Source organism: Homarus americanus, unplaced genomic scaffold (genome assembly GCF_018991925.1).
Source record: "Homarus americanus isolate GMGI-L3 unplaced genomic scaffold, GMGI_Hamer_2.0 scaffold16430, whole genome shotgun sequence".
In the NCBI taxonomy this organism is placed as follows: Eukaryota; Metazoa; Arthropoda; class Malacostraca; order Decapoda; family Nephropidae; genus Homarus; species Homarus americanus.
The window spans coordinates 8,056,192-8,082,269 of record NW_024729259.1 but is presented as its reverse complement, the minus strand read 5'-3'; the positions used below and the strand labels follow the sequence as shown (position 1 = coordinate 8,082,269).

At 43.3% G+C, this 26,078-nt stretch overlaps 2 protein-coding genes across 3 annotated transcripts in view; both read left to right on the top strand.

Moving 5' to 3' along the window:
• Positions 1–1,817: 1,817 nt before the first annotated feature.
• On the top strand, positions 1,818–8,658 carry LOC121866593 (methyltransferase-like protein 24). The gene is made up of 7 exons (XM_042366362.1): positions 1,818–2,042; positions 3,852–3,962; positions 4,180–4,291; positions 4,819–4,938; positions 5,452–5,580; positions 6,742–6,867; positions 7,630–8,658. Exons 1-7 carry the CDS (start codon positions 1,843–1,845, stop codon positions 7,807–7,809), a joined length of 978 nt encoding a protein of 325 aa, XP_042222296.1. The 5' UTR covers positions 1,818–1,842; the 3' UTR covers positions 7,810–8,658.
• A 3,697-nt stretch (positions 8,659–12,355) lies between these two features.
• Positions 12,356–26,078, top strand: part of LOC121866511 (xenotropic and polytropic retrovirus receptor 1-like) — a 40,863-nt gene continuing 27,140 nt past the window's right edge. Inside the window, exon 1 of one of the 2 annotated variants that reach the window (XM_042366265.1) lies at positions 12,356–12,591. The gene's annotated coding sequence lies outside the window, so the exon portion shown is untranslated. The remainder of the gene's footprint in view (positions 12,592–26,078) is intronic. The other variant, XM_042366269.1, reaches the window with a different exon arrangement.

Below are 26,078 nucleotides of genomic sequence, written 5' to 3'. Positions count from 1 at the left end.
TCAGCATCTGTGGTTATCCTGGTAGGTGGATAGGGTCCTATTCAATGGCCACCTAGATCACTTGACCTACAGGTAAACGCCCTTGACTTCTACTTGTGGGGTCATGTTAAAAGCAAAGTGTATGCTACAGAAGTCCCGACTCGTGAGGAATTGTGGTGCCAAGTGCAAGACAGTGCCACAAGCATTCACAATGCCCATGGAGTCTTCAAAAGTCAGAACGTGTACACATTCACTTTGGCGACGGGCTGAAGCCTACACCTCAGGAAGAGCGCCGGACCTTCGAACATTTACTGTAAAATCCCTATCAGATTGCATATGGTTATAAATAAATTGTACAGTACAAACAACACTGGATATTCCATTTATACTCCATAGTTTCCTCCCATTCCAACCCCAACTGTCATGTGTTATAACTCCGAAACTATGGGGTATTGACACTATGGTCATGAAGCCACTTATCGTTAGGCATGTCTCAGGAAAAAAATAAAAAATAATATATATATATATATATATATATATATATATATATATATATATATATATATATATATATATATATATATATATATATATATATATATATATATATATATATATATATATATATATATATGCCTTCCGGAGACTGGACTCCGCTGGAGGCCAGTGACCACTGTACAGTACAGTAAATGCGGTCTATCCATATTGGTACTCCATATATTGACAAGTATGGTGTATGTGTATACAGTATTTACGTGAATGTGTGCGTAATTGTCTGCAGAGCACGCTGACAATAAAGACAGCACCTTTTCCTCCTTTATTACTTTCAGTTTTCCCGCTACTGCCTTCAACAGTATCCCGGGGATTGGCAGAGCTTAATGATAACACCTATAACCTGAAACCGCCCACTACTGGATCCCCAGGCAGAAACACGGTTACTCTACGTGGTAACCAGTGGGTGTATTGAGGCGATGATACACAGAGGGAGGGCTGTGGCAAGTGTGTAGGGTGAGAGTGGACGACGTTGAGGAATCGGACGCGGTATTGTGGACGTCAGCAGGCCCAGGGTGGCGTCGGGGGAGGGGTAGTATACCCCTGGATACTCTCTTCTACAACTACACAGTATGGTACGTGAAGACGGTCGGCAGCAGCAAGAGTACATACAGTACCCCACACCTGCATTGAACTGATCCAGCAGGACAGGACTCAAGAGACACTTCAGCCAGGATAATGATACAGAAAACTATTGTTCATTATTATTCGCACTGATTTTTTAAGGTATGCTGGATTTTTATCTAAAAAAATAATCATGGTATAGATAGGTGCAAGTAGGAACTCGGGGTCAGGGGTTCAATTTCCTATGAAAAATCGTGGTCGTTTGATTATTTTCTTATATTGCAATGTTATTTTTTCCCCTTGAACGAATATGTAGTGATCGCTCGAAAAGATTCGGGTTTTTTGATGAATTAAATTTGTAAAAGGAATTCGTGCACGTTATTATTATATTGTTGTGGATAATTTTTATTACGGAAGATTTTGATGCGTGTGGGTATTTTTTGCGGATAATTGTGAGTGGATATTTATTTGTATGGATATTGCTTACGGAAACTGTATTTTGTTTCGCGTGAAATTTAATTTTACCACGGACAGCAGGTACCTAGTTTATTGCACTTCAATCTCATCCTGTGTGTTATACCGAAAAAATACAGAAAAGAAGTAACAAAAGTTACAAGCAAACCAAAGAGTAGGGTGGTCACTGCAGTAAGAGGGTTTTAACCAGATGTATGAGGTGTGAATATGACCACAAGGTGTATCATGCGTGGCAGGAGTGTGTGGAGGACGGCAGGACGGGGGAGGGCAACTATGGCACGGATACACTTCAAAGTGACGGCTCTGGCAGTATATCTTCTGGCGCTCGCTGTCTACAGCACCTTAATGCTTATATCCACCCTCGAGTCTGACCTGCGACACCAAGACCAGGATCATCAGCACGACCTAAAGAGCTACGAGGGGCAGGTGAACGAAGCGGCCCTCACAAGGGACCACAATCCCCGCTTCAGAAGGTAATGTGACCAAACCAGTTTGCAGCTTCCGGTGTTCCTGCAGTGTGTCACTGTGTGTGTGTGTGTGTAAAAATCAGGGTTGCCAACTCGGATTTTCAAATGTCGCTCGGCTGGTACCTAAAAGTAGCTAAATGTCGCTAAATCTTCCATGGAAAGTCGCTAGCTATTATTTCCCCCCTTCAGTAATTTGATGCAAATAATATTTTCATAATGCCGACTATAATGGACGGAGTATAAATAAAATGCATTATGTAAAAATATCATTTTTCAGATTTTCTGTGAAATGTGGCGCAAGAATATTGCATATTACCCCAGAACACTTTGATCTTTTTAACTTGAGTTCACTGCCTGCCTTGCTGTCACTAAAACATACTTTACACACTTCACTTAAGTGTTCTACCACACGAATAGAACAATGTTCAGCTACAAACATGGCCAGAGTTCCCTCCACTTTTTTTGTTTCACCAAGTTTCTTGAATGGTAAAATTGTCTCTTTCTGCACTAAACGGCTATTCTGCTTTCTTGTGTTTTTTAGTGTTTTTGTGTTTTTCAATGTCGCACAACTTAGCAGACAAAGTACACTTGCAAAATTTACAAAATCCTTTTTTATTATCTCCTGGCACCTCCAGAAGCCAATTTTTGTATCTGTCATCTCTGAGCCATTCCTTCCTAAATCGCTGCGAATACTGTGGCTTACCCATTTTCTATTGGGACTATGAAGGGTTCAAATTAATAAACAGCATGCAAACAAGCGGAAACTTTACTTGATGGTTTTTGGCACAGCGGGTGAACAGTGTCGACTTGCGGGGCAACTGTATGGAGTCTATGGGTCACCCATGGTGGACGCGGATGAGAAGTTTGGAACCACGCAGGCTTGATAGAATTAATTCTATAAGATGTTTTGCTAATATTCTTTAAAATTTAGCGTATTAATGAAATTCATATTGCATATCTGACAAAGAGGTAAGTTACCCAGGTGCTACAAAGGCGAAGGTAATAGACAAATAAATGACGACACGGCAACATTAGCCATGGACGGGCTGACATCAAGTGATCAGGAAATAGACGTGTCCCTCCTTCTGTACCACGACCCGTTCAAATGTATTAAACTTTTCTTATTATTTATTGTCCCTGTAACCCCGTTGCTATATATTATGGCTCGAAATTAGGAAAACTGAGTTTTCATGGACAGTCCAAAAGTATCCAGAAAGTCGCTAGATTTCTGTGGATATCTCTAGATTTGCGACAAGTCGCAAATCGCTCTAAAATGTCGCTAGAAAAAAACAAAAAGCTCTAGATCTAGCTACAAAGTCGCTAAGTTGGCAACTCTGGTAAAAATTGAATGTAATATAGTTTTCTAATGCAAATGACTGGTAGTATGCATTTAGACATTCATTTTGCCCAGTTCGTAAAATGTGTTCCTAACATAACCTAAAACAGATTTGGTTTGGTATGGTTCGGTTAGGTTATGTTAGGAACACATTTTACGAACTGAGCAACATCACAAACGGGACGTAGCACACACTGTTATACAAAAACGTTTTTTTTTTATTTACCTGTATTTATTTTTTTAGCGAGAATACACTAAGATCTTGAACCGGGTTTGTAACAATTTATATTCTTTCTCGAAGCTAAAGATCAGAAAACTCGTCTGCCTTATTTACCCAAACACACACACACACAAAAAACAGATCCATATCTGATACAACTCCAAACAAATTTAACGTAAGATGCTTTGGGAATGCTGACTCGGGTGATGTAGCAGGTGACTCAGGTCAGTTACCTCATATTTGTTTACGTGTGCACCAGGGCAGTTGACCACCATTGGCTGAGGACCGTCCAGGACTTCTACACCAGGTTGAAGACCACCGAGACCAGCTGCACCAAGTTGATCCAGCTGGGCGGCTCCTTCTGCAGAGGGTAGGTACAGGACCCTTCCCTCAGCTGCTATTGTAGGTGGGTTGAGAGACTTACAAGCATCATCACCATTAAGTTAAATATTATATTCGATATATCACTCCTTATTGGGGGCAAGAAAGGTGTAAAATGAAGTGATAAGTTGAACTGGTGGGCTTGTGATGTACACTGCACCACACAACTGACATATTACGCTGCTAAACATCTCGACTCGTTGCAGGAACATAGACAACGACAAGTTCTTATGTCTGGATGACGACGTGACGCTCACGCCCGGCAACTGCACCGTCTACTCCTTTGGCATCGGCGACGACTCCACCTTCGATGACCAGGTGGGTGTTGTTGGACTCTCCTAGGCCACTTTGAAATATCTTTTTATTTATCTATTCACAATTTGTACAGCATTCCAATTCCCTCTGGCAGTCTTATAAATCCACTTACTTTTTCCGTCGTTTAAAAATTTGGATTATTTACATCCATATAATGTTAGGCAATGCTTAAACACTTTTATGGTTATTATCTTCGAAGGAAATTATTTTATGTGTGAGGGGCGATATGATCGAGGTGTATAAATGGAAGTCAGGGCTAAACAAAGAGGACATTACAAAGGTACTCAAACTATCCAACCAGGAGCGAACTCGTAGAATTGGTTTTAAATTAGATAAATTTAGATTTAGGCGGGAAATGGTAAACATTTGTTTGGAAATAGAGTAGTGGACAAGTGGAACAAGTTACCAAACATCATCATTAACTCGAATACGCTGGATAGCTCCAAACATAGGGGTTGGGTGTAAATGGGACTTCCCAGTATGGGTCAATAGGCCCGCTGCAGTTTCTTATGTTCTTATGTTCTCCCCAGGCCAACTTCTATGGGTGTGATGTATTCATGTTCGACCCCACCATCGACCAGGAACCTGTCCTCAGCACCAACTACAAGAGGCAGCACTTCTACTCCCTGGGATTAGACATAAAAAAAAATGTAAGTCACCAATGTAATCTGGGATGTATTGTAATGAAAAGGTCTCTATATAAAACCCAAGAATCTAAATTGTATGTAAGAGCGGAGAAGAGAAAAGAGAGAGGGGGAGAGAGAATCGACAGCATCAGATGGAACAAATAATAGTATTCTGGACGAAAGGGATTACAAAATCATTTAATTTTATTTCTAAGCAGATGGCATAAACTTAACCTAACCCAAAAACTACCATCCATATATAAAGTGATCTAACCCAAAACTACCTTTGAGTCATTAGTTTTGAACCAACCAATTTAGTTCATGCCATCTATTAAACAAATGTTTTGGCAATCCCATTGTTTACGAGTGACCGTATAGGAGGTGCTATGATGAGACCTACTGTACCGTGCCGTTGTTGTTATTATTGGTGTAGCTGAGACAAAGATTGTGTCCAACTGTAACAATATAACAGTGGTTGTGAGGGTAACAGTAGTTGTGAGGATAAAAGTGTTGAATGATGGTGGTTGTTTTTTGCAGCAGAACCACACGACGAAAGTGAAATACGTGGACAACAACGAGACGAAGACTATCCATGGTGAGTTAGACACTTATGATGGCATACGCGCCCGCCTCCACCACCAGCACCGTACTGTCCACTACCTCAAGGTGAGTCACTCTCATCTTAGTATGTCGGGGTGTAAATGTGTTGCTGTGGCTGTGTAGGTGTATTACTGTAGCTGTGTATAGGTTAGGATGTATAGAGGATATACATTAAATTGAATTGGACAATAAAAAAGATGATAATGTTTTCGGCACAAGTGGAGGTAAGATACGAAGGCGACATAAAGATTAAACTACAAATTTTAGACGCAAGATGAGGCAACTGTAAGCAGAGGTATTTAAGTGGGTGAAAGGAATTAATAAAGGGGATATAGATAAAGTTCTTATAATACCCGAGCAGGATAGGACTCGGAGCAACGGATTTAAGTTGGATAAGTTTAGGTTTAGGAGGGAGATAGGAAGGAACTGGTTCACAAATAGGGTGGTGGACGAGTGGAACAAGCTTAGCAACTTTGTAGTAAGTGCGGGAACGCTGTAAAGTTTCAAAAGGAGGCTGGATAGATTCATGGATGATAGAGAGTGGAAGTGACTCTCGACAGGAGCTGCCATGCACAGGCCAACCGGCCTATTGCAGACTCCTTATTTTCTTATGTTCTTATGTTCTTATGAGCGTAAGAAAAATTAATAATGACAAGACCTGAGGAGTTGATCAACTTACAGGAATGAGATGAAATATTTTATGCCAATTTACTTCGAGAAAATGATGTTGAGAAGTTATGTTCAATACTGTTGTATAGGCCAGAAGCGTGGACACTTTGAGGACATATCAGGAGAATAGAGACATGAAAAATATGGTTCTACAAGAGAATGGTAGTGAGAAGTTATGATGATTGAGAAACAATTGAAGAAATACGAACACTGGTTAGATAAATGAGAAAATACTGGAAATTTATAGAATAAGATAGATACTTTGACTATAAGTACTGTATATAGGCCAGAGGTAATAGTGGTAAAAATGTTAGTAGTTAAATTTGAGGGTAACATGACCTGGGTTGTACGAATTGAATTTATAAAATGCGTTCCCGGAGAGATGTAAGATCTGGAAGGATTCGTAAAAATAGCCCAAAAATGTTTCCTGGATTGTGCATGAGCCAACAGGTGTCAGTAACTGGGCTATCCTTGAGCACTTAACTGTAGCTGTGACTGTACATCCGAGTGTGACTGTAATGGTAGTCTTGGATATAAGCGTTGTTTGTGTTGTAACAGCTGGACATCGAAGCCAATGAGTGGCGGGTGTTGCCGTACATGATGGAGCGAGGACTGCTGGACGGCGTGAGGCAGCTGGCTATCGAGGTTCACACAATGAACATCATCAAAGCCCCACAACACATGGTCAGTATTACCTCTAGTTATGTTCCCTGAGAGAGAGAGAGAGAGAGATCCATGTGGGCGATACTGTGAACTTTGATTTTATGATGTGGAAATTTTCATGGTCTTTTTAACACTTGATTGGTTAGGAATTGCTAGTTCAACATCGGCAGAGGGTGACGTTACGATATCGGAACATTAACTTCTCTGAATTAGAGACAAAATTCCGTCGAGTTATTATAATATCCGAGCAGGATAGGACTCGGAACAACGGATTCAAGTTGGATAAGTTTAGGTTTAGGAGGGAGATAGGAAGGAACTGGTTTACAAATAGGGTGGTGGACGAGTGGAACAAGCTTAGCAACTTTGTAGTAAGTGCTGGAACGCTGGAAAGTTTCAAAGGGAGGCTGGATAGATTCATGGATGATAGAGAGTGGTAGTAACTCTCGACAGGAGCTGCCATGCACAGGTCAACTGGCCTATTGCAGACTCCTTATTTTCTTATGTTCTTCTTATGTTCTCATTTCAACCTCACTGCTATAACGTTCGTAAAGGAAATGATAACGTCACAGTTTCGTCACATTAACACATTGGAGAATACCTAACCAAACTTTAATTACCAGGACAATAACCTTCTGATATCGTATCGTTAACCACTTCGTATGGCAGAGGATAAAGCTACAATACTAAAAACTTTCGAAACCTTGTATAAGTTTAACCAGCAGGACGTTAACAAGTGCGCTTAAAATATCAAGTACAGGTAACAGTAACATCGCTCCATGGCAGGTACTGGACATGCTGAGAGGGTACTGGACGGTGCTGATGGGCCTCACGAGGATGGGGTTCCTGCGGGCTGTCTACCGCCCCACAGTGGTCCTGGAGTCACTTTACACCGTCCCGGGCGACAACACCACCATTCCTACCTGCTTTGAGGTCCTCTTCCTGCGCCGGGGACCTGTCTACTGAGGAGGATTTCCCTACCTGTCTTGAGGACCTCTGCCTGAGCTAAGGCCCTTATTAACATAAACAAATGTCATATAATCCAGTCACATTACACTATTATTACAACACTCCCGCCAGATACAGTGTAGCTCTCACGTTATACCTACAACGCACAGGTAATACGAGTGACATCACAGCTGGACTCTGGCATTAGCGTCACGTTCCCGTCTCTCAAGTGCCCTCGCTCCTGTGTTTAGTCAACTCAGTGCGTGTGTTTACTGGTCGACTGATAACTTTTTTTCCTCGCACAGTAAAATATTCAGAAAAGACTCATCATATTTGGTTCCGGGAGTGACCAGACCAGACCAGACCAGACCAGATCCGCACTAACCCATTTATAAACATTCTTGGCCACCTTAGTTTTTTCTGTCTTAGTTTCCTTGATCTTCCTCTGATGACCTTTACGTCGTGATAAGTCAGTGTGTATTGTCTCTTGACCCAATCTCAAGACTATTAAATCACACACACACACACACACACACACACACGACTTCTTATGAACTTAGCTGTGTGAGTTTCAAGAGAACTTTGTAAATACCGAGTAGAAGTGAACATAGGGGATGTAAAGCAGAGAGAGCCAGTCTGATGGATGTGTTTCAGTGAAGGAGGGAACCAATTATTGCGGTGAAAATAACGATATCAACGAGACCTAAAAACTTGTCTTTCTTTTATGGGAAGAACTTTAGTTCTTTGTGTGTGTGTGTTGTTGTTGACTAGCACTCTCGTTCATAGTTTTCTTCAACGCGAACAGTAGAAGTATGAGAAACAAAATGGATGATATTAGGGCCTTGGTATGTACCGAAAAAATCGATATAATAGCATTCACTGAAACATGGATCAACCTAGACTCACGTGAGTTGCCGGTCGAATACCAAATTGCGGGTTACAAATTGTTCCATACCGATAGGCAAACCAGGAAAGGAGGCGGAGTAGCAATCTATGTTAGGGATAATCTGAAGTGCGAAATAAATAAGGAAATACAAACTTAGAGGAATACAGAAACAATTTGGATAGAATTAAGCGACGGTAGGGAAAAATTTATCACAGGAGTAATATATAGACCTCCCAATCTTGATAGAGTCAATGAGCGACTTATCTGGGATGAAATGCGCAGGGCTTCCATACACAACAAAGTCTGTATAGTAGGCGACTTTAACCTTGGCCAAATAGATTGGACTGACCTTACCGGTAACTCAGAATCAGAGGATTTTCTCGAGACGATCCAGGACTGTTTCCTAAGTCAACATATAACCGAACCCACACGGGGTAATAATATACTCGATTTAGTTCTGTCGAACAGAGAAAACCTCATTAGCAATGTCGAGGTAGGGAACGAACTTGCAAACAGAGATCACAAAGAAATTCGATTCCAGTTAGATTTTCAGGGCAGACGTAAGGAAAATTCCACTAAAGTACCAGATTTCAGAAGGGCAAACTTTGACAGTTTAAAGAGGCAGCTGAGAGAGGGGTTGTCGCGCTTGGCCGTGAACCTGACAGATAACTCCGACCTGATAACGACATCTGAGACTGCAGAGTTCCACGTCTATGTAAATAATGAGTTACTTAATGTACAGAGGCAGAACATATCATACAAAAAACTCAGATCAGACAACAATGACCCTAAATGGATATATAATTATTTAAAGAACATCATTGGCCAAAGGAAGGCTATAGGTAGAAGGATAAAGCGTGGCGAAATTTACCTCCAGGATTATTATAAGATATTGGCGAGTAGGGTTAAAACCGAGATAAGAAAAGCCAAGAGGAATAATGAGGTAAGGATAGCAAGGGAGGCGAAGACAAACCCCAAAGGATTCTACCAAATGTATCAAACTAAAACACGAGAAAAGAGTGGACCAATACGGTCAGATACCGGCGAGCTCACTGATAACGACGTAGAAATGAGCAATAATTTGAATAAATATTTTTCAACAGTTTTCACCACCGAAAATTTAAACATGATACCCGAGGCACTGACTCTATTCAGAGATAGTGAAGAAAACAAATTAAGCGAGATAGTAGTGACTAGTAACGATGTTAGTAAGCAAATAGACAAACTAAAGCCTAATAAGTCACCTGGTCCCGATGAGATATTTGCCAGAGTGTTAAAGGAATGTAAGGAAGAGCTTAGTATGCCCTTAGCAAAGTTGTTTAACATGTCCTTAAAAACAGGTGTAGTACCAGAATCCTGGAGGATAGCGAATGTAATACCGATTTTCAAGAAGGGGGATAGATCACTATCCTCTAACTACCGCCCAATCAGTCTAACATCAATAGTAGGCAAATTACTGGAAGCAATCATTTCAAACTCTATTCGAAATCACCTGGAGAAGCACAGATTGATCAATGATTCCCAGCATGGCTTCACAAGCGGACGTTCTTGTCTAACTAACCTATTAACATTCTTTTCATCAGTTTTCGAATAGGTGGACGAGGGGCACAATTATGATGTGGTATATCTCGACTTTAGCAAAGCCTTCGAGAGAGTCCCCCACGAAAGACTAATTAGAAAGGTAGAAGCTCATGGCATCAAAGGTAACATCCTTAAATGGATTAGGGCGTGGTTACAGGACAGGAAACAGCGAGTGAGCATTAACGGCACTAAGTCCCATTGGAGCAACGTCACAAGTGGAGTTCCCCAAGGCTCAGTACTTGGACCATTATTATTTATTATATACATAAACGACATAGATATCGGCATAGACAGCAACATAAGTAAATTTGCTGATGACACTAAAATAGGACGTGTTATTAAATCTGACGAGGACTCAGCAAAACTACAGGAAGATCTAAACAAATTCTTCGAATGGTCTGAAAAATGGCAGATGAAATTCAACGTGGACAAATGTAAAGTGCTCAGTATAGGAGATGTAAACAGGGAAACCAGATACCAGATGAACAACGATGCCATAGAGAAATCCGACTGCGAGAGAGATTTAGGAGTAATGATACGTAGGAACCTTAAGCCAAGTAAACAATGTGTTTTTGCTCGTAACAAGGCTAATAAAGTACTTGGGTTCATACAAAGGAGTGTTAGTTACAAGACTAGCGAGGTCATCCTAAAACTGTATCTTGCTCTTGTGAGACCACACCTGGATTACGCAGTTCAGTTCTGGTCACCGTATTACAGAATGGATATAGAATCCTTGGAAAGAATTCAGAGGAGAATGACAAGACTAATCCCGGGCATTAGGAACCTTGAGTATAGAGACAGGTTAAAGCATCTTAATTTGCACTCCTCGAGAGACGTAGAGCGAGGGGCGACCTGATGGGTGTATAAGTGGAAGGCAGGGGGGCTAAACAAAGGGGACATTACAAAGGTACTCAAACTATCCAACCAGGAGGCGAACTCGTAACAATGGTTTTAAATTAGACAAATTTAGATTTAGGCGTGAAATAGGTAAACACTGGTTTGGAAACAGAGTAGTGGATGAATGGAACAAGTTACCAAATATCATCATTAACTCGAATACGCTGGATAGCTTCAAACATAGGTTGGATGCTTATATGAGCAATAGGGGTTGGGTGTAAACGGGACTGCCCAGTATGGGCCAATAGACCCGCTGCAGTTTCCTTCATTCTTATGTTCTTATGTAGTTATGGTGAGTCTTACATTATTTTTACATTATTGTATTATGGGGAAGCAATGAACGAAATGATAATAACAAACTGTAATTTACTGGAGGAATAAAGTTAAATAAATCAAACTTTCATCTTTGTACTTCATGATTGACGCGAGTTTTCCTTTGTATTGTGTCCCGCCTCACCTCACCTCTGTTGGATCACCTCCACCTCACTCCCTCCCGTGGCATCATACCTCATCTCTAACTGTTGGTGCATGGCCACCTCTCTGACCCCCCTTGGTCACCCCCCCCCCCTAAGTTACAGCATGATCATGTAGACAATGTAGGTACTGTACACACACATTGGTCAAATAACCTTCACAAATATAAGTTTGTAAATTCAGTCTTATTACCAAACCTCTAAAATGAGATGTATGTCGACCTACTTGCTCTGCCATGTTGTATAACTGTATATAATACAGAATATTGACTGAAATAGTTCATGTGGGAAAATACATGAAGATTTTTCCCCTAAGCTGGTACAGTTCACCCACTTTCCACTGATGTACCACAGGTTCATAATAGAAAATATCACGGACTTGGTTCGACATGCAGGGTCAGCCACCCATGAGCCTTATGTGTTAGTGTATGACTAATTTCATTATTAAGGTTGTTTTTTTTACTGAGGTAGACGGGTAGCAGCACTCATTCACAGCACAAAAATCTTGATTGGCGTAACCCGCTGGCTACAGGAAGTGTCATCACACTTACGGTGGGAGGGACAAAGACGCTTCACAACATTCCTAATCGGATTTTCCAATTTTTTTAGTCTCCCCAGCCCGGGCTCCAGGTATCATTAACCTTGCGGTGGAGGTAACGAGTGTGTAGTCAAGCCCCGCCCCTTCTGCTGGCTCCGCCCCCGCTAGCTTGCCACGGAGGGGCGGGCGGGCCACGAGCTGTCAGTATGTATCGGGACGCTCTGTGGAGTGTTACATTTTGGCTTATTTATAATTACATTAGTGGTGTGATCATCGCGCGTGTGTGTGTGGTGACAAGTAGGGATGTACTGCACTCCGTGTGCTGTCAGTAGCAGTGTGTTGTGGCAGTACTGTGTCATGTGCAGGGCGTGACCTCATTACCCGTGTAACAAGACCTGGGTTGTGTACTGCTTGACCCAGCCAAGGTGAGTCCAAATTCACATTTCCTTTCATTCATAACTCTACTGAATTGTCGTATTTGTCAAGAGAGTGGAGGACGAGTTCTCTGCCAACTGTCATGGCTGTAAAATATTACCCGTTCCAGGAGGAGAAAGTAAACATGAGTAGGTCTACTGAATGTATTGCCAGGTGATGCCTCATTATCAGCCCTTGGAGGACGAGTGGGTTATGTCATCATTCTCAAAGAACATAAGAACATAAGAAAATAAGTCTGCAATAGGCCGGTTGGCCTGTGCATGGCAGCTCCTGTCGAGAGATACTACCACTCTCTATCATCCATGAATCTATCTAGCCTCCTTTTAAAACTTTCCAGCGTTCCAGCACTTACTACAAAGTTGCTAAGCTTGTTACACTCGTCCACCACTCTATTTGTGAACCAGTTCCTTCCTATCTCCCTCCTAAACCTAAACTTATCCAACTTAAATCCGTTGCTCCGAGTCCTATCCTGCTCGGATATTATAAGAACTTTATCTATATCACCTTTATTGATTCCTTTCATCCACTTAAATACTTCTATCATATCTCCCCGCACTCTTCGTCTTTCTAGGGAATGCAAGTTTAGTTTCTTTAACCTATCTTGATATGGAAGGTTTCTAAGTTCCGGAATCATTTTCGTCATTCTTTGTTGCACCGAATTCAGTGAATTGATATCAATTCTATAATAAGGGCACCAGAACTGAACCGCATAATCGAGGTGCGGCCTTTCTAACGCAAGATATAGTTGCAATAAGACCTCTGCACTCTTATTACTTACACTTCTAGATATAAAACCTAATACTCTGTTTGCCTTATTTCGAACATTAACGCACTGTTTTCTAGGCCGTATGTCCGGACTTACAAATACCCCTAAGTCTCTTTCACAAGTTGTTAAGGCTGTGTACATTGACAGTATTTGTTCTTCCAATATTAAGTACGCTGCACTTGCTGGTGTTGAATTTCATTTGCCATTTCTCTGACCACTCCTGCAGTTTATTTAAATCCTCCTGTAGTGCATTTGCATCCTGCCCTGAAGGTTTGAACGATCGTTCACTAAAGGTCAAACTGTTCACATTCAGCAATGATCACCTCTTTTTTCTTGGAGGGGTGGGGGGTTTATCGCGCTATAGTTCGAGGAACTGTACATTGCTTATCATAATTTTCACTCCCACCACATTTCATCCCCTTAACTGGAGACACGAGAACGCCCCTAACTGGGTTCCTTAACTACGAAACAAATTTAATTTGACTATCAGTATGACAGTCACTGCACATACTGTCATGACAGGACACTCTTATATACTGTATGTATTCAGCTAAGAGATTTTTTTACACACGGCACTAAGAACCTCTCACCCAAAGTCTATGGAAGACTTGCCCAGCTTCTCAGGTGTCACCAAGAGACGTGAGTTACCCCTCAGTGGTGCTGGTCGTTTCCTGCACAAGATTAAAATTTTGTGAAGTATCACGGGTTATTAAAGAGGAAAACAAGAATAATAAAAACAGGAATAAAAATAAGGAAAAGATTAAAATGGACTACCTTAATTCCGTAGTGAACACGCACTGTATGGCCTTGAATACCTTTATATATATATATATATATATATATATATATATATATATATATATATATATATATATATATATATATATATATATATATATATATATATATATATATATATATATATATATATATATATGCTGATAACCACAAGGAAAGAAGAAAACACGAAGTTCCCAAGCGCTTTCGTGTGTGTGTGTGTGTGTACAAGGAAAATTGTATGTACTGATTGTAGCTAAAAGCAAAATCATTATATAATGTTATAATTTAAAATTGTAAATGCCAGGGTGAAAGAATAGATTTTAATAAGAAAAAAAGAAAGGTCACCAGCCTTATGTTCCCACACCGCAACACTTCAAATATATATTATTCCATTTTTGCTCGACCGAAAATACGCCTCTGTCTACTACCACACCGCTGGTTCATGTGGATCTCTGCCTCAAATTTACTCTGGCGACGAGGACTTTTTTCAAAGGCCATAAAGGTCAGACAATCTATTTTTTTCCGAACCAGATATTATGTAGTGGAGAGAATGGAAGAACTTTATGGGGGTCTTAACGAGTGTGTGGGAGGGCGAGGGATAGTCTTAGGTAATTATTGAATGTGTAGAAGAGAGAGTGTCGAGCAGAGCGGGGCAGTGAAAGTGTCTGACAATTAGGGAGTTTCTGGGAGAGAGATGGAGTGTGGGGCAGTAAGTTGGAGAGAGGGGAAGTGTGGGGCAGTAAGTTGGAGAGAGGGGAAGTGTGGGGCAGTAAGTTGGAGAGAGAGGGAGTGTGGGGCAGTAAGTTGGAGAGAGGGGGAGGCAGTAAGTTGGAGAGAGAGAGGAGTGTGGGGCAGTAAGTTGGAGCAGTAAGTTGGAGAGAGGGAAGTGTTGTGTGGCAGAAGTTGGAGAGAGAGTGAAGTGTGGAGTAGAGGTGTTGGAGAGAGGGGCCAGTAAGTTGGAGAGGGGGAGTCAGTTGGAGAGTTGAGAGGGCAGTAAGTTGGAGAGGAAGAGGGGGAGTGTGGAGAGCAGTAAGTTGGAGTAAGTTGGAGAGAGGGTGTGGGGCAGTAAGTTGGAGAGTGTGGGGCAGTAAGTTGGAGAGTGTGGGGCAGTAAGTTGGAGAGAGAGGTGTGGGGCAGTAAGTTGGAGAGGGGGAGGGGGCAGTAAGTTGGAGAGGGAGTGGGGGGTGTTGGAGAGCAGTAAGTTGGAGAGAGGGGGAGTGTGGGGCAGTAAGTTGGAGAGAGGGGGAGTGTGGGGCAGTAAGTTGGAGAGAGGGGGAGTAAGTTGGAGAGCAGTAAGTTGGAGAGAGGGGCAGTAAGTTGGAGAGTGTGGGGCAGTAAGTTGGAGAGAGGGGGAGTGGGGGCAGTAAGTTGGAGAGAGGGGGAGTGTGGGGCAGTAAGTTGGAGAGAGGGGGAGTGTGGGGCAGTAAGTTGGAGAGAGGGGGAGTGTGGGGCAGTAAGTTGGAGAGAGGGGAAGTGTGGGGCAGTAAGTTGGAGAGGTGGCCAGCAAATAATATAACCCGTCACCGCCATGACACCAACACTCAAACAAAATACTAATATTGGCAATGAATTCATCAGCGTGTGGTGAACATTACAGAAGAGGACGACACCCCGTGCATTTATTCACATCAGAAGTGTCGTGGTCACTCGTCCTGCATATTGACGCGGGTGATGATGGATTAATGTGTGGCATATCCTGAACCTGTGGCCCTGTCACTGTGGGCGTTGACGATTACCATAGGGAGGCGGGAGTGCCAGAGGAACATATCTAAGTAAGGAAGTACTGTGTGTAATTATAACTGTTAATAATGAGAACACAGCTTCTTGTCTCTCCTTGTCATAATTTGTATTCTTGTTTGTGAAACTTTCATCTGGTGGAGGCTAGGCCAATGTGTATGTTACATTAAACACACACACACACACACACACAATTACGTACACAGGTGATGGATGTGGTGTGGTGGCTTCCAAGCGACCACCGAAGGACAGGTTCGTCCTTGATATGCTGTCTGGCGTCCCTATGAGTGTTGATGTATATAATGGAACACACACACACACACACATACTCCAAGAACAGACCCTGATATGCGCACTTAAGGTATATCGGGATATAAGTGTATCATCATATGTCGTAAATATATCCAGACCTTCACTCGCCTTCAGTATTTATGACCTGTGACGTGAGGCTGGCCCGTTCCTGAACTGGCCGGAGCCTCTTCAGTGGCCGGGGATTATGAGATGGCCAGTGTTGGCAAAGTTCCTCGGCCAATAAGAACCGCTAAATCATTTTATATCCTCAAGTTTATCTATTATTTATTTATCTATGAATTTATATATGTTTATTGTTATTGATTTATTTATCCTTATTTAATTTGTTTATTATCTATTTATCTGTCTATATATTTATTCACTAAAATCAAACGACACGAAATCAAACCAAACCTAACGAACTTATTTTTGTATTATTTTGGGCGATTATGATGTCGCTTTTGTTGTGCACATCCTGACTGCCTTCTTCTCTTACCGTGTGTGTTTCCCCTGAGTCACACATACATAAATACATACACACATACATACACACATACACACAGACAACCTTGGTGGGATTGGCTCAGGAAGTGAAAGTGACCGGAGAAGACAGCGTGAACTTTGTGGCAGAGTGAGGGAGGGAGAGGAGGGAGGGGCAGAGTGTAAGATAGTGTGGGTGTGACCTGATCTACTGCACCTTTGTCTACCTGTCTCTTGTCTTTTAATCTTCCCTGTTCTGCTTCTGTTTAGGGTGACTCATGGAGGCTGGGAAGGTATAGGGGGAACGGGTTAGTAGGGTGAGGGGCGGGGTGACGCAATTCAAGTGTGGAAAGTGAGAGGAAAATGCGAAGACAAGAAGTCGAACTATAGTATACATTCTCTCTCTCTAATCCTCTTTTACAAAACAAAACAAAAATCAATAATATATCATGATGGATTGACTGAAATGTTAACCAATATCATAGATCCCAAGGCTGTAATATTCTCCATCTTGTGGCACGGCTCCACTTCCCCACCCCTTCCACCATCCCACCCATCCACCATCCCACCCTTCCATCATCCCACCCTTCCACCTATCCACAATCCCACCTTTCCACCATCCCACCCATCCACCATCGCACCCTTCCATCACCCCACCCTTCCACCATCCCACCCTTCCACCATCCCACCTTTCCACCCATCCACCATCCCACCCTTCCACCATCCCAACCCTTCCACCCATCCACCTTGTTTCTACTTCCCCAGGCGTAGGGGAGGAGTGGAGGCGTTGTCTTTCCCTCCCCCCACCTTGGTGTGTGTTGGGGAGGGGAGGTGAGTGGTGGTCACGTTATGAGGGTGACCTTGTTGTGTAACTCTGCCCTGCCTCACCTACTGGGGTGGGGCGTGGTTAAGTGCGGAGGGGCGTGGTGAAGTAGGGTAGGGGAAGAAGACACATTACCACTGTATAAACGTAACTTAAAACACATCAGGTTATCCAATAATTGGTCTTTGACTGTATTAAACCACACGCATTGAAAAAGAGTCCCTCGCGCTCAAAACATCTACCAGTCAGGTCAGGAGAGGTGGGAATTAGATTGATTAAAAGCAGCCAAACGTTTTGCCTCTCTCTCTCTCTCTCACTCATTGCTCACAGGACACAGGAGTGTTTGTGGTGATATCTTGGCGACGTAAACTTTTGCTTTGTTGGTTAACTCAAGACTGAGACGGAACATTATTTATCTAACGGTGTCGGGCGAGGTCAAGAGGACCCTGGAGGTCGTGGTCACTAGTAGAAGCCGGACTTGGGATGGGGAAGAAAGGAGGCAGTTTGGGTGTTGTTGTTGAGGTGCTGCCGGGGATGAGGGAACGACGCTGATGTAGAACAAATGTTTCCTATCCGAAAAATAAGAAAACGAGAATTTTGACAAAGCTTAGTAATAAAGAAACATTAGAAAAAGGTGAAGGTTGGGACACTGGGAGTGACGGGTGGCGGTGTCCCAGGAGACACCCACCAGCGGGTGAACGGTATGGGCGTCATGAACCAATAACAAGATATAACGGACTGTGGTCAGGGCTTGACATTAATCGGGTGTGACCGACCTGCTGAGTTGTGTGGTATTTACCAGCAGACAATGGCTTAGCCTTCAGAACTTGGAAGTATTATTACTTGTTTCTCACTTCTTAAACCATATATTAGTTATGATAGAAAGACTTGGATGGTGAGGATGGTGGCGTGACGGTAGCACGCGGAGGACCAGGGGAGGAAATCCGCTTTAGTGTACCAGCAAGGTGAGGCCGCCACTCAGTGTTTCACAACGTGCTGGCGGAAGGCGGATCTACGTTTTCCTTATCATGTCTTTAACATACGTCGTTCGTAGTGGCTGACATGTAGCACGGTGACGAACATTGGGACTTCTCCGGTCAGGGTAAGAAACGGCGTGTCGTGGCGTGTCATGCTCTATGTCTCTTGCACTTTATGACTTTTTGGTTGGAGATCTTTTGTGGTGTTTCTCAAGTCTTGTTAAAGTTCAGGGTGGCTGATGGGTGTGGTGACCAACCGTGTGTGTGGCGGGGAAGGGGTGATGGTGGAGGCGGGCGGCTGGGGGGGCTAGAGCAACAAGTAGGTGAGGCCCATAAAAACTGGCCCTGGCACACTGGTGTTGTGGAACCTTGCAGGCGGTTGCTCCGGCCTAACAGAATGTATCTTGTAACTCGCTCTTGTTATTTTCTTACCTCCAAATACTGTGATAAGTACATGGTGCCGTTGAGGGAGATAAAAACATTACAGCACAAGGTTTTGACAGAGACTCAAGGGGAGGGAGGAAACACATTGGAGATCAGTGAGTCGTGTTGGCCGAGCCGTTCCCGGACGCTGAAACAACACACCTGTGTATATATCTGCTCTTGTTTGCGCCCCTAAGAACGTGTTCTCTCCCATTCACTTACCCATACATGTACTCAAACTTGAAGCCATGGATTTCTCAATGTACTCAGCCTTAAGATAAGTACTCGACCGTGTAATACCAGTACTGCTATACTTGCCCCAAACAACGGTTATAAATATTCAAGGTTGTCATTGTGTTAAGGGCATGAAAAAGACTCTCCACTCCCTCTGTGCTCCTCACTACTGTACTCCGGCACCTTCTCGTCTACACTATTACCTTATCTCGTGTAACCCCCCCCCTCCCACACATACATTAACCTTCACAATTAACACTCAAACGTCTTAAAGGCTATCAGTAATGAAAATACTCCTACTACTACTACTACTAATAATAACTAACAGCGAAATAAAACAGAAAACTCATAAGAAAATTTTCCACCAAAGATAAACAAATATTCAGGACAAGAGAGCCAACGGGGTGAAGGTGTGAGGGAGGTACAGTACAGTATATTGAAGAGGGAATAAGGACAGACACGGGGGAGGGGGGTGTGGCCTCGCTCGAGTGTCATAGTGTAGCCTCAGCACGAACGAACCTTGACGACACAACCTGCTACGTAAGGTGAAGTGTTGGGAATCAGCCTACGTAAGGTGAAGTGTTGGGAATCAGCCTACGTAAATCGAGGATATCAGGAAAGATGAAGGTGTGTATGCGTGTGTACTTTTCCTATTCGTTGGCTCTCCCTTTCCTGTTGATCACTACACTTCCGTCTGTTAGCTAGAAACAAAGGACAGGTCGGTTACTTTTCCCTGTCTATACTTAACACAAGGAGTTATACTGGGCTGCTTACTCTCGTCTTCATCGCCTCGATCCCCAGTACCTGCGATAGATGACACACCCAGACGTTCAGTAGACGAGGAGCCAGTGTGACTTAATAAACCTGTCCTCATTCTCACCCGAGTCTCGAAGATACCGCCTTTGCCTGGGCTCGAATCCATGAGCTCAAAGCCACAGTGTTATACGAGCGATGACCTATGGCAACAGTTAACGAAACACAAGTCGGTGAGTGATATTTGACAGCTGTTTGAAATCTTGAAAATTTAATTAATTTTCAGGCTGAAATGTCAACGATGTAATTTCCTAAAAAAATATTCTTGTAGAACTGAATAAAGAATAATTAGCGCTTCTTTCTGCTACTTTCTACTAACCAGCCAAACGCTCGGCACAAATAATGTAAATATAAATAAAACCAATCAGCGTTCGTGCAAGACGATGCAGAATTGGATCTGGATTTGAATTTTCCTTAACAGCAATATTTTCATCAAATTTGAGATTTTACAGGACAAGTGTTCCGGCTTGTGGCTTTATATTAAACACTCCGAGCTCTGAAGTCGAACGTTACACTTAGTGGTAAAACCTCCGTGTAACTGGAGGTTTTAGTTCAGTTATTCTGGTGTTTATATATTGCAAAATTGTGAAAGCCAAGGTCGGGAGCCTGGGTTAGTGTGACGAGGTGTGTGTAAAAACTCAAAACTGCAGCCTCACTCACGCACTCCTCTGTGTTGCTGGAGCCTGACTGCCATTTGCCATGATGCTCTGCCCTCGACTCTTAACAGTAATGGATCCAGCCCTCTTCCATGCCCCGTTCCACTGTGCCCATTTACGATCCCCCATTCCACCGTGTCTCATTCCATCGTGCCTTATTCTACCTTATCCCATTCCCCCTTGCTCAGTTGTACCGTACCCAGTTCATTGTACCCCATTCTACCATCTCCCATTCCACTGTGCCCCGCTTTACCGTCCCACATCCGGAACTTGAGGACAGTGCATCATAATAAATGTTAATCTGACCTCACATTATTGTGGCTGTGACTTCAAGCGTGACAGCCATCTAGTGAACACTGTCGCCTCACGGAACTAAAGGTGAAGCTATTGTTTGTTATATGTTATATGTTTTTTCAACGCTACATGCAGTAATAGACAAAACTGATATGAAGATGATTTGCACGAACTGTTCTCAGACCCAGGCGTGTACCAGCAGATCTCTCCGGGTGACGCATCAACCCAAGGGCGCACGTAACACCCATAATTAAAAAGCACAACAATGGTTTACACTTTTGCACTGGAGGACTGGTAGGATGCACAGGCATCCTAGTCACTTATCAACCAGCTGGGTAGATCGTGTTCAGCCTTCATAAGTTAACAATAATCGTGTGTCTGCCTGTCTGTAATCTAACCTTTACACTCAAGGACTGTAGCCTTGTCGCATTCCATAGCGTCCAAGATCTGGAGAAAAACTCTGAGAAAAGTTTTAACTGTAAGAGAAACGAACAACACAGAAGTGACGCTGAGCGGAAAATATGACAACAAAGAACGAGAAAGGGGGCGAATACATTAAAGGGGACATATAACAACCATGTAAATTAAAACAAGTGGAAAGAAATGAAACGAAGATGATGAAAACAAGTTTGGAGGAATCGGCACGCTCTGTCTCAGACGTGAAGGGTGGAGTCGTGCAGGGTGTGTTGTCGCCACACGTCCAGCAGCACACACCACACCCTGGCAACTTGCTCCTTCAGTTACGTGGAAATTGCTCAAATAAAACTCTCGCTTGTGTTAATTATTGAAGTCCCCACGCACTGGAGACGTGTCTTAGGACTCACAACGTCATAGAAGAAAACACAGAACACGCGAGAAATGGAAGGTTTTCCCTGGATTCGTAGGAGTGTTCACTCTCCAACCTGCCCTTCATACTCGGGCTTCTGGTAAGAGACGAAAGCCAAACCATACATTACTGCAGGTACTTTATGAAAATATACTCGATATGCCACCTAGGAAAAGTTTCCAGGCTGAGGCAGAAAATATTCACACACACACACACACGGGCGAGCAGGTGATTTGTTGGAAGCTTCAGAACATGAGGCGTGTCAGTGACAGACGTACAGCATTAACGCGGTACAGGGAGGCTGGGTGTGGACGGTATGATAGGACCACGTCGTCCAGGCCCTCACCTAGAGCATAGCCGAGTCCGGGGAATTCCCAATACGACAGCTCCTGACGTCATCCTCCCTCTCCGGCCAACACCAGAAGAGGCGCTGAAGGCTTCGTACTGTGGTCAACCTTTTAACGTTGGTGTTTGTGTTGAGGACCGAACTGACCGTTAGCACCAAACTAACCCCATCACCGTGAGGAGGAACATCTGCACGAAAACTCCAACAAGAAAATAAAAAAAAATAAAAATAAAATCGTTCACTGTATACATAACAAACTTGTTTACGAATAAAAAAGGTGATAAACACTGAATTATATCCTGCCTTTAACACATAATAGTGACAACAATGAATCATGCACACACAGTCGTTGCCTGGATGTCATGTGTATGTATTCAAGTACTTAACATCTACCTTCTCCTTCCCTGCTGCACACAGTCAGTATTCATCCCTCTCACACAACAACGACACATATGACTCTCTCTCTGAAGCACTGAGCTGTATTGTATTTATCCACGATGCCAAACAGCCCTGGTGATCTTACCCAACCCTGAGGAACTCCTGTAATTATATAAAAACCGCGTGTATTAGGCTGCTTCCCTAACCAGCTCCTTCCCACCCAGCCACTTCACATCCAACCGGTTCACATCCAACTGCTCCACATCCAACTGCTCTCCACCCAGCTCCCTTCCACCCAACTGCTCCACATCCAGCTGTTTTACATCCGGGTGGTGATACGGACGGGGCTAGAGAGAGAGAGAGAGATAAAGAGAGGTATCGTTACTTGATCGAACTGCTGCTCACGGATCTTTTATTAAATGTAACGGTGCAGTCTACGTATAATTTTGACGCCATTTGACCTATTGTTTATACGAACGGGCCAGAGAGAGACCTGTGACAAAGATCTCCAGTTAAGGGGAAAGTTTATCTTAGGAATGTATGGGAATCCGGCTTGGGGTAGTGGTGGTGTTAGTGTTGTGATGATAGTGTGTATATGGTGTTGATGTTGTGATGATAGTGTGTAGATGGTGTTGTGATGGTGGTGTTGATGTGGTGATGAGAGTGTGTTTCTATTTGTTGAAGCAACGTTGTCAGTATAAAACATGACTGGTGGTGGGCGGTAATGGTGGCAACGCTGCAGAGGGGATTTCCCGGACCTTAAAAAATCACAAAAAAAACCAGGCTTCTCCTCCTCCTCCCGCTAGCAGGTGGGTCAGGGAGGGAGGAAACTGAGAGGTGAAGGTGAGGGGGGGGGAGAAAAGGAAGGGGAGACATACCAATTTAGCCCCAAGGTTAAGTTAGGTTACATTAGGTATGGTTTGGTTAGCATTAGGTTAGAACATAAATTAGGTTAGTGTTGGATCAGGTTAGGCTAGTTTAGGTTAACATTAGGGGGGTTAATCTTCAGGTGAAATAAACTAGGGTGTCTAATTTTCATATATGCCTCGAGCATAATAGAGAGGAGGGAGGGGGGGGGAGGTGACAGGGTGGGCGGAACACAGGTCACCTCAGGTCATGGTCTGTGGGTGGATCACTGTTCAACTTTCCTCACCCCAACACTATTGTCTTGTCTTTTCCGCCATCCAACCTCCCGGACCCCGCCACACAACCTCCCGGACCCCGCCACACAACCCAGACCCCAGCAGTCGAGTCTTATATCACATGGACCGCCATCACGTGACAGCTGTTTATTCTGAATCTCCCCCACTTATAAAGAGAGTTAAATATTATTATCGTTGTGTTCGTATTGGGTTCAGACTGACGACGAAATATGTACCATGCAAATTTCTGGAAATATGTACACATTATGGTGGATTGTACACATCATGGTAGAGTGTAACATCATGGTGGAGTGTACACATCATGGTAGGATGTACACATCATGGTGGAGTGTACACATCATGGTGGAGTGTAACATCATGGTGGAGTATACACATCATGGTAGGGTGTACACATCATGGTGGAGTGTAACGTCAGCTAGAGAAGGTACAGAAAAGGGCCTGCAGAATCATACTCGGCGCAGAATACTCCGGCTACACCAACGCTCTCTCCACCCTGGAAATGCCATCCCTCAGTGACCTCCACCACCAAACACTGGAAAGGTTTGGCAGTGGACTACTGCACCACCCTCGTCATCGCCACCTCCTGCCACCTGCAGCCCCCCACCCAACTCGCGCAGTCGCCACTGCAACAAAATTCAGCCCATAAGAGCCCGCACCGATAGATATAAGAACAGCACCATCCCATCTGTTGTTAAAATAATAAACAACTCCTGATTTATGTACTGTACAACCCTGTAAATGTATTCAATGCATATTATATCAATATGTCTAAATCAAATGTAAGTCTGTATATTTTCAGCCACCGGCTGCAACTCTATTAATAAACCGTTTATTATTATTACATCATGGTAGGGTGTACACATCATGGTGGAGTATACACATCACGGTGGAGTGTACACATCATGGTAGAGTATAACATCATGGTAGGGTGTACACATCATGGTGGAGTACACACATGATGGTGGTGTTATCATGACAAGCGGAGTGTGTCAGCTCGTACAGTACAACACTAGGGTGAGTCTTGAAGTACCTCGACCTGCTTTACAGTAGTGGCTGCAGGTGAGGCAATACTGTACTCGTGCTTGGTGAGATAGAGTGGCCTCAAACCTGCTGTTTGGTGCTTATCAGTTACCGACCCCCGTCCCCTCTCAGGTCGAAAACACACAACTGAACCCTTAAATTCCAGAACTAATCTAACGCTAACTTAACCCTACCTAACCTAGCGTAACCCAATCCTAATCTAACATAACCCCAACGTTAATCTAACGCTCACTTAACCCTACTTCACCTCACCTAACCCCGCCTAACCTAATCTAACCCCGCCTAACCTAATCTAACCCTCCCTAACCAAACCTAACCTACCCCCTCCCACCCTAGGTAGCGTTAAGTCGTTTTAATCATCAGGTAAAATAAGCAAGGGGAGGGGCGACTCTTCCGGTGATTTAACTCATTTTGTCTGGTGTTCATGTCAACCAGCTAAGTGAATTCTTATGTCTGAATCATATGAGGATTAGGTTACGTTAGGTTAGATTATGAGGATTAGGACAGGTTATACTAGGTTAGGTTAGATTAGGTAGTGTTGTTGGATTAGGTTGGGTAGGTTATATTAGTTTAGGTTAGGTTAGGTCATATTGTTAGGTTAAGTTAGATGAGGGTGTCTAAGAGTCGCGTGAAATAAGTTGGGAGGTCTAATTTCCCGTTACCCTTGACGACCATCGCCTTCGGTTATTAGGAACTTTCGTCGGTCAAACTTGTGAGAATCTGAAGATAGGTTGGTGGCGGGTAGTGTTAGAGGCTTTTAACCCTTATCACTTGGTCTGATCTGGTTTAGTGATAATACACACGATAAGGAAGTTCCCCTGGCCGGAGCTGCCTGTGTTGGCCTCGTCTAAACTTATATTTTCTTCTTGCGTTTGTTGAGAGCGTTGGGAGAAACTACTTATTGATGATTTTTTTCCCTTATTGCTTTTGTCGTTATGATATATCTGTCAGTATTAGTGTTTGTCCTGTTCAGGCTAGTGTTGCCATACGCCCGGCAGAACGGTAACACGTCGTACCGCTTCAAATTATAATCTGGTGATTTGTTGTAAAATATAAAAGCACAAATTTAGGGAAAAACGTAGACTGTTACATTCTGACTTCTTGGCAGTTACCGCTAAATATTGTTTTCGTGTAAAATCCACTTTCTGTACCAAAGTCTTAGTATACAGTGTGCTGTATCCACACAGTCCCTAACGGGCAATCATGCCTATGGACACACTCTCACTTTCCATCTCTTGAGTAAGGTGAATCCGATGACATGGTACCCAGGAGTGAAGCGAAGTACCGATAACACTGCTTCCTTGTGTACCGAAAAAAGGGTTTAGCGTACGGTATACTGTATCTCCACTGCCTCTACCGAGTCCTCAGGTAGCACTGGTTCCATTTTCATTAACAGTCTATGGTGATGCGAGATGATAAACTGGAGATGTGTGTTGACCAGATAGCACA

Bases quoted from the DNA above. Each gene is read 5' to 3' on its own strand.
- LOC121866593 (XM_042366362.1), top strand. From the start codon at position 1,843: ATGGCACGGATACACTTCAAAGTGACGGCTCTGGCAGTATATCTTCTG. The intron at 3,963-4,179 runs GTAGGTACAGGA...GACTCGTTGCAG, and splicing joins GGCGGCTCCTTCTGCAGAGG to GAACATAGACAACGACAAGT. The intron at 6,868-7,629 runs GTCAGTATTACC...GCTCCATGGCAG, and splicing joins TCAAAGCCCCACAACACATG to GTACTGGACATGCTGAGAGG.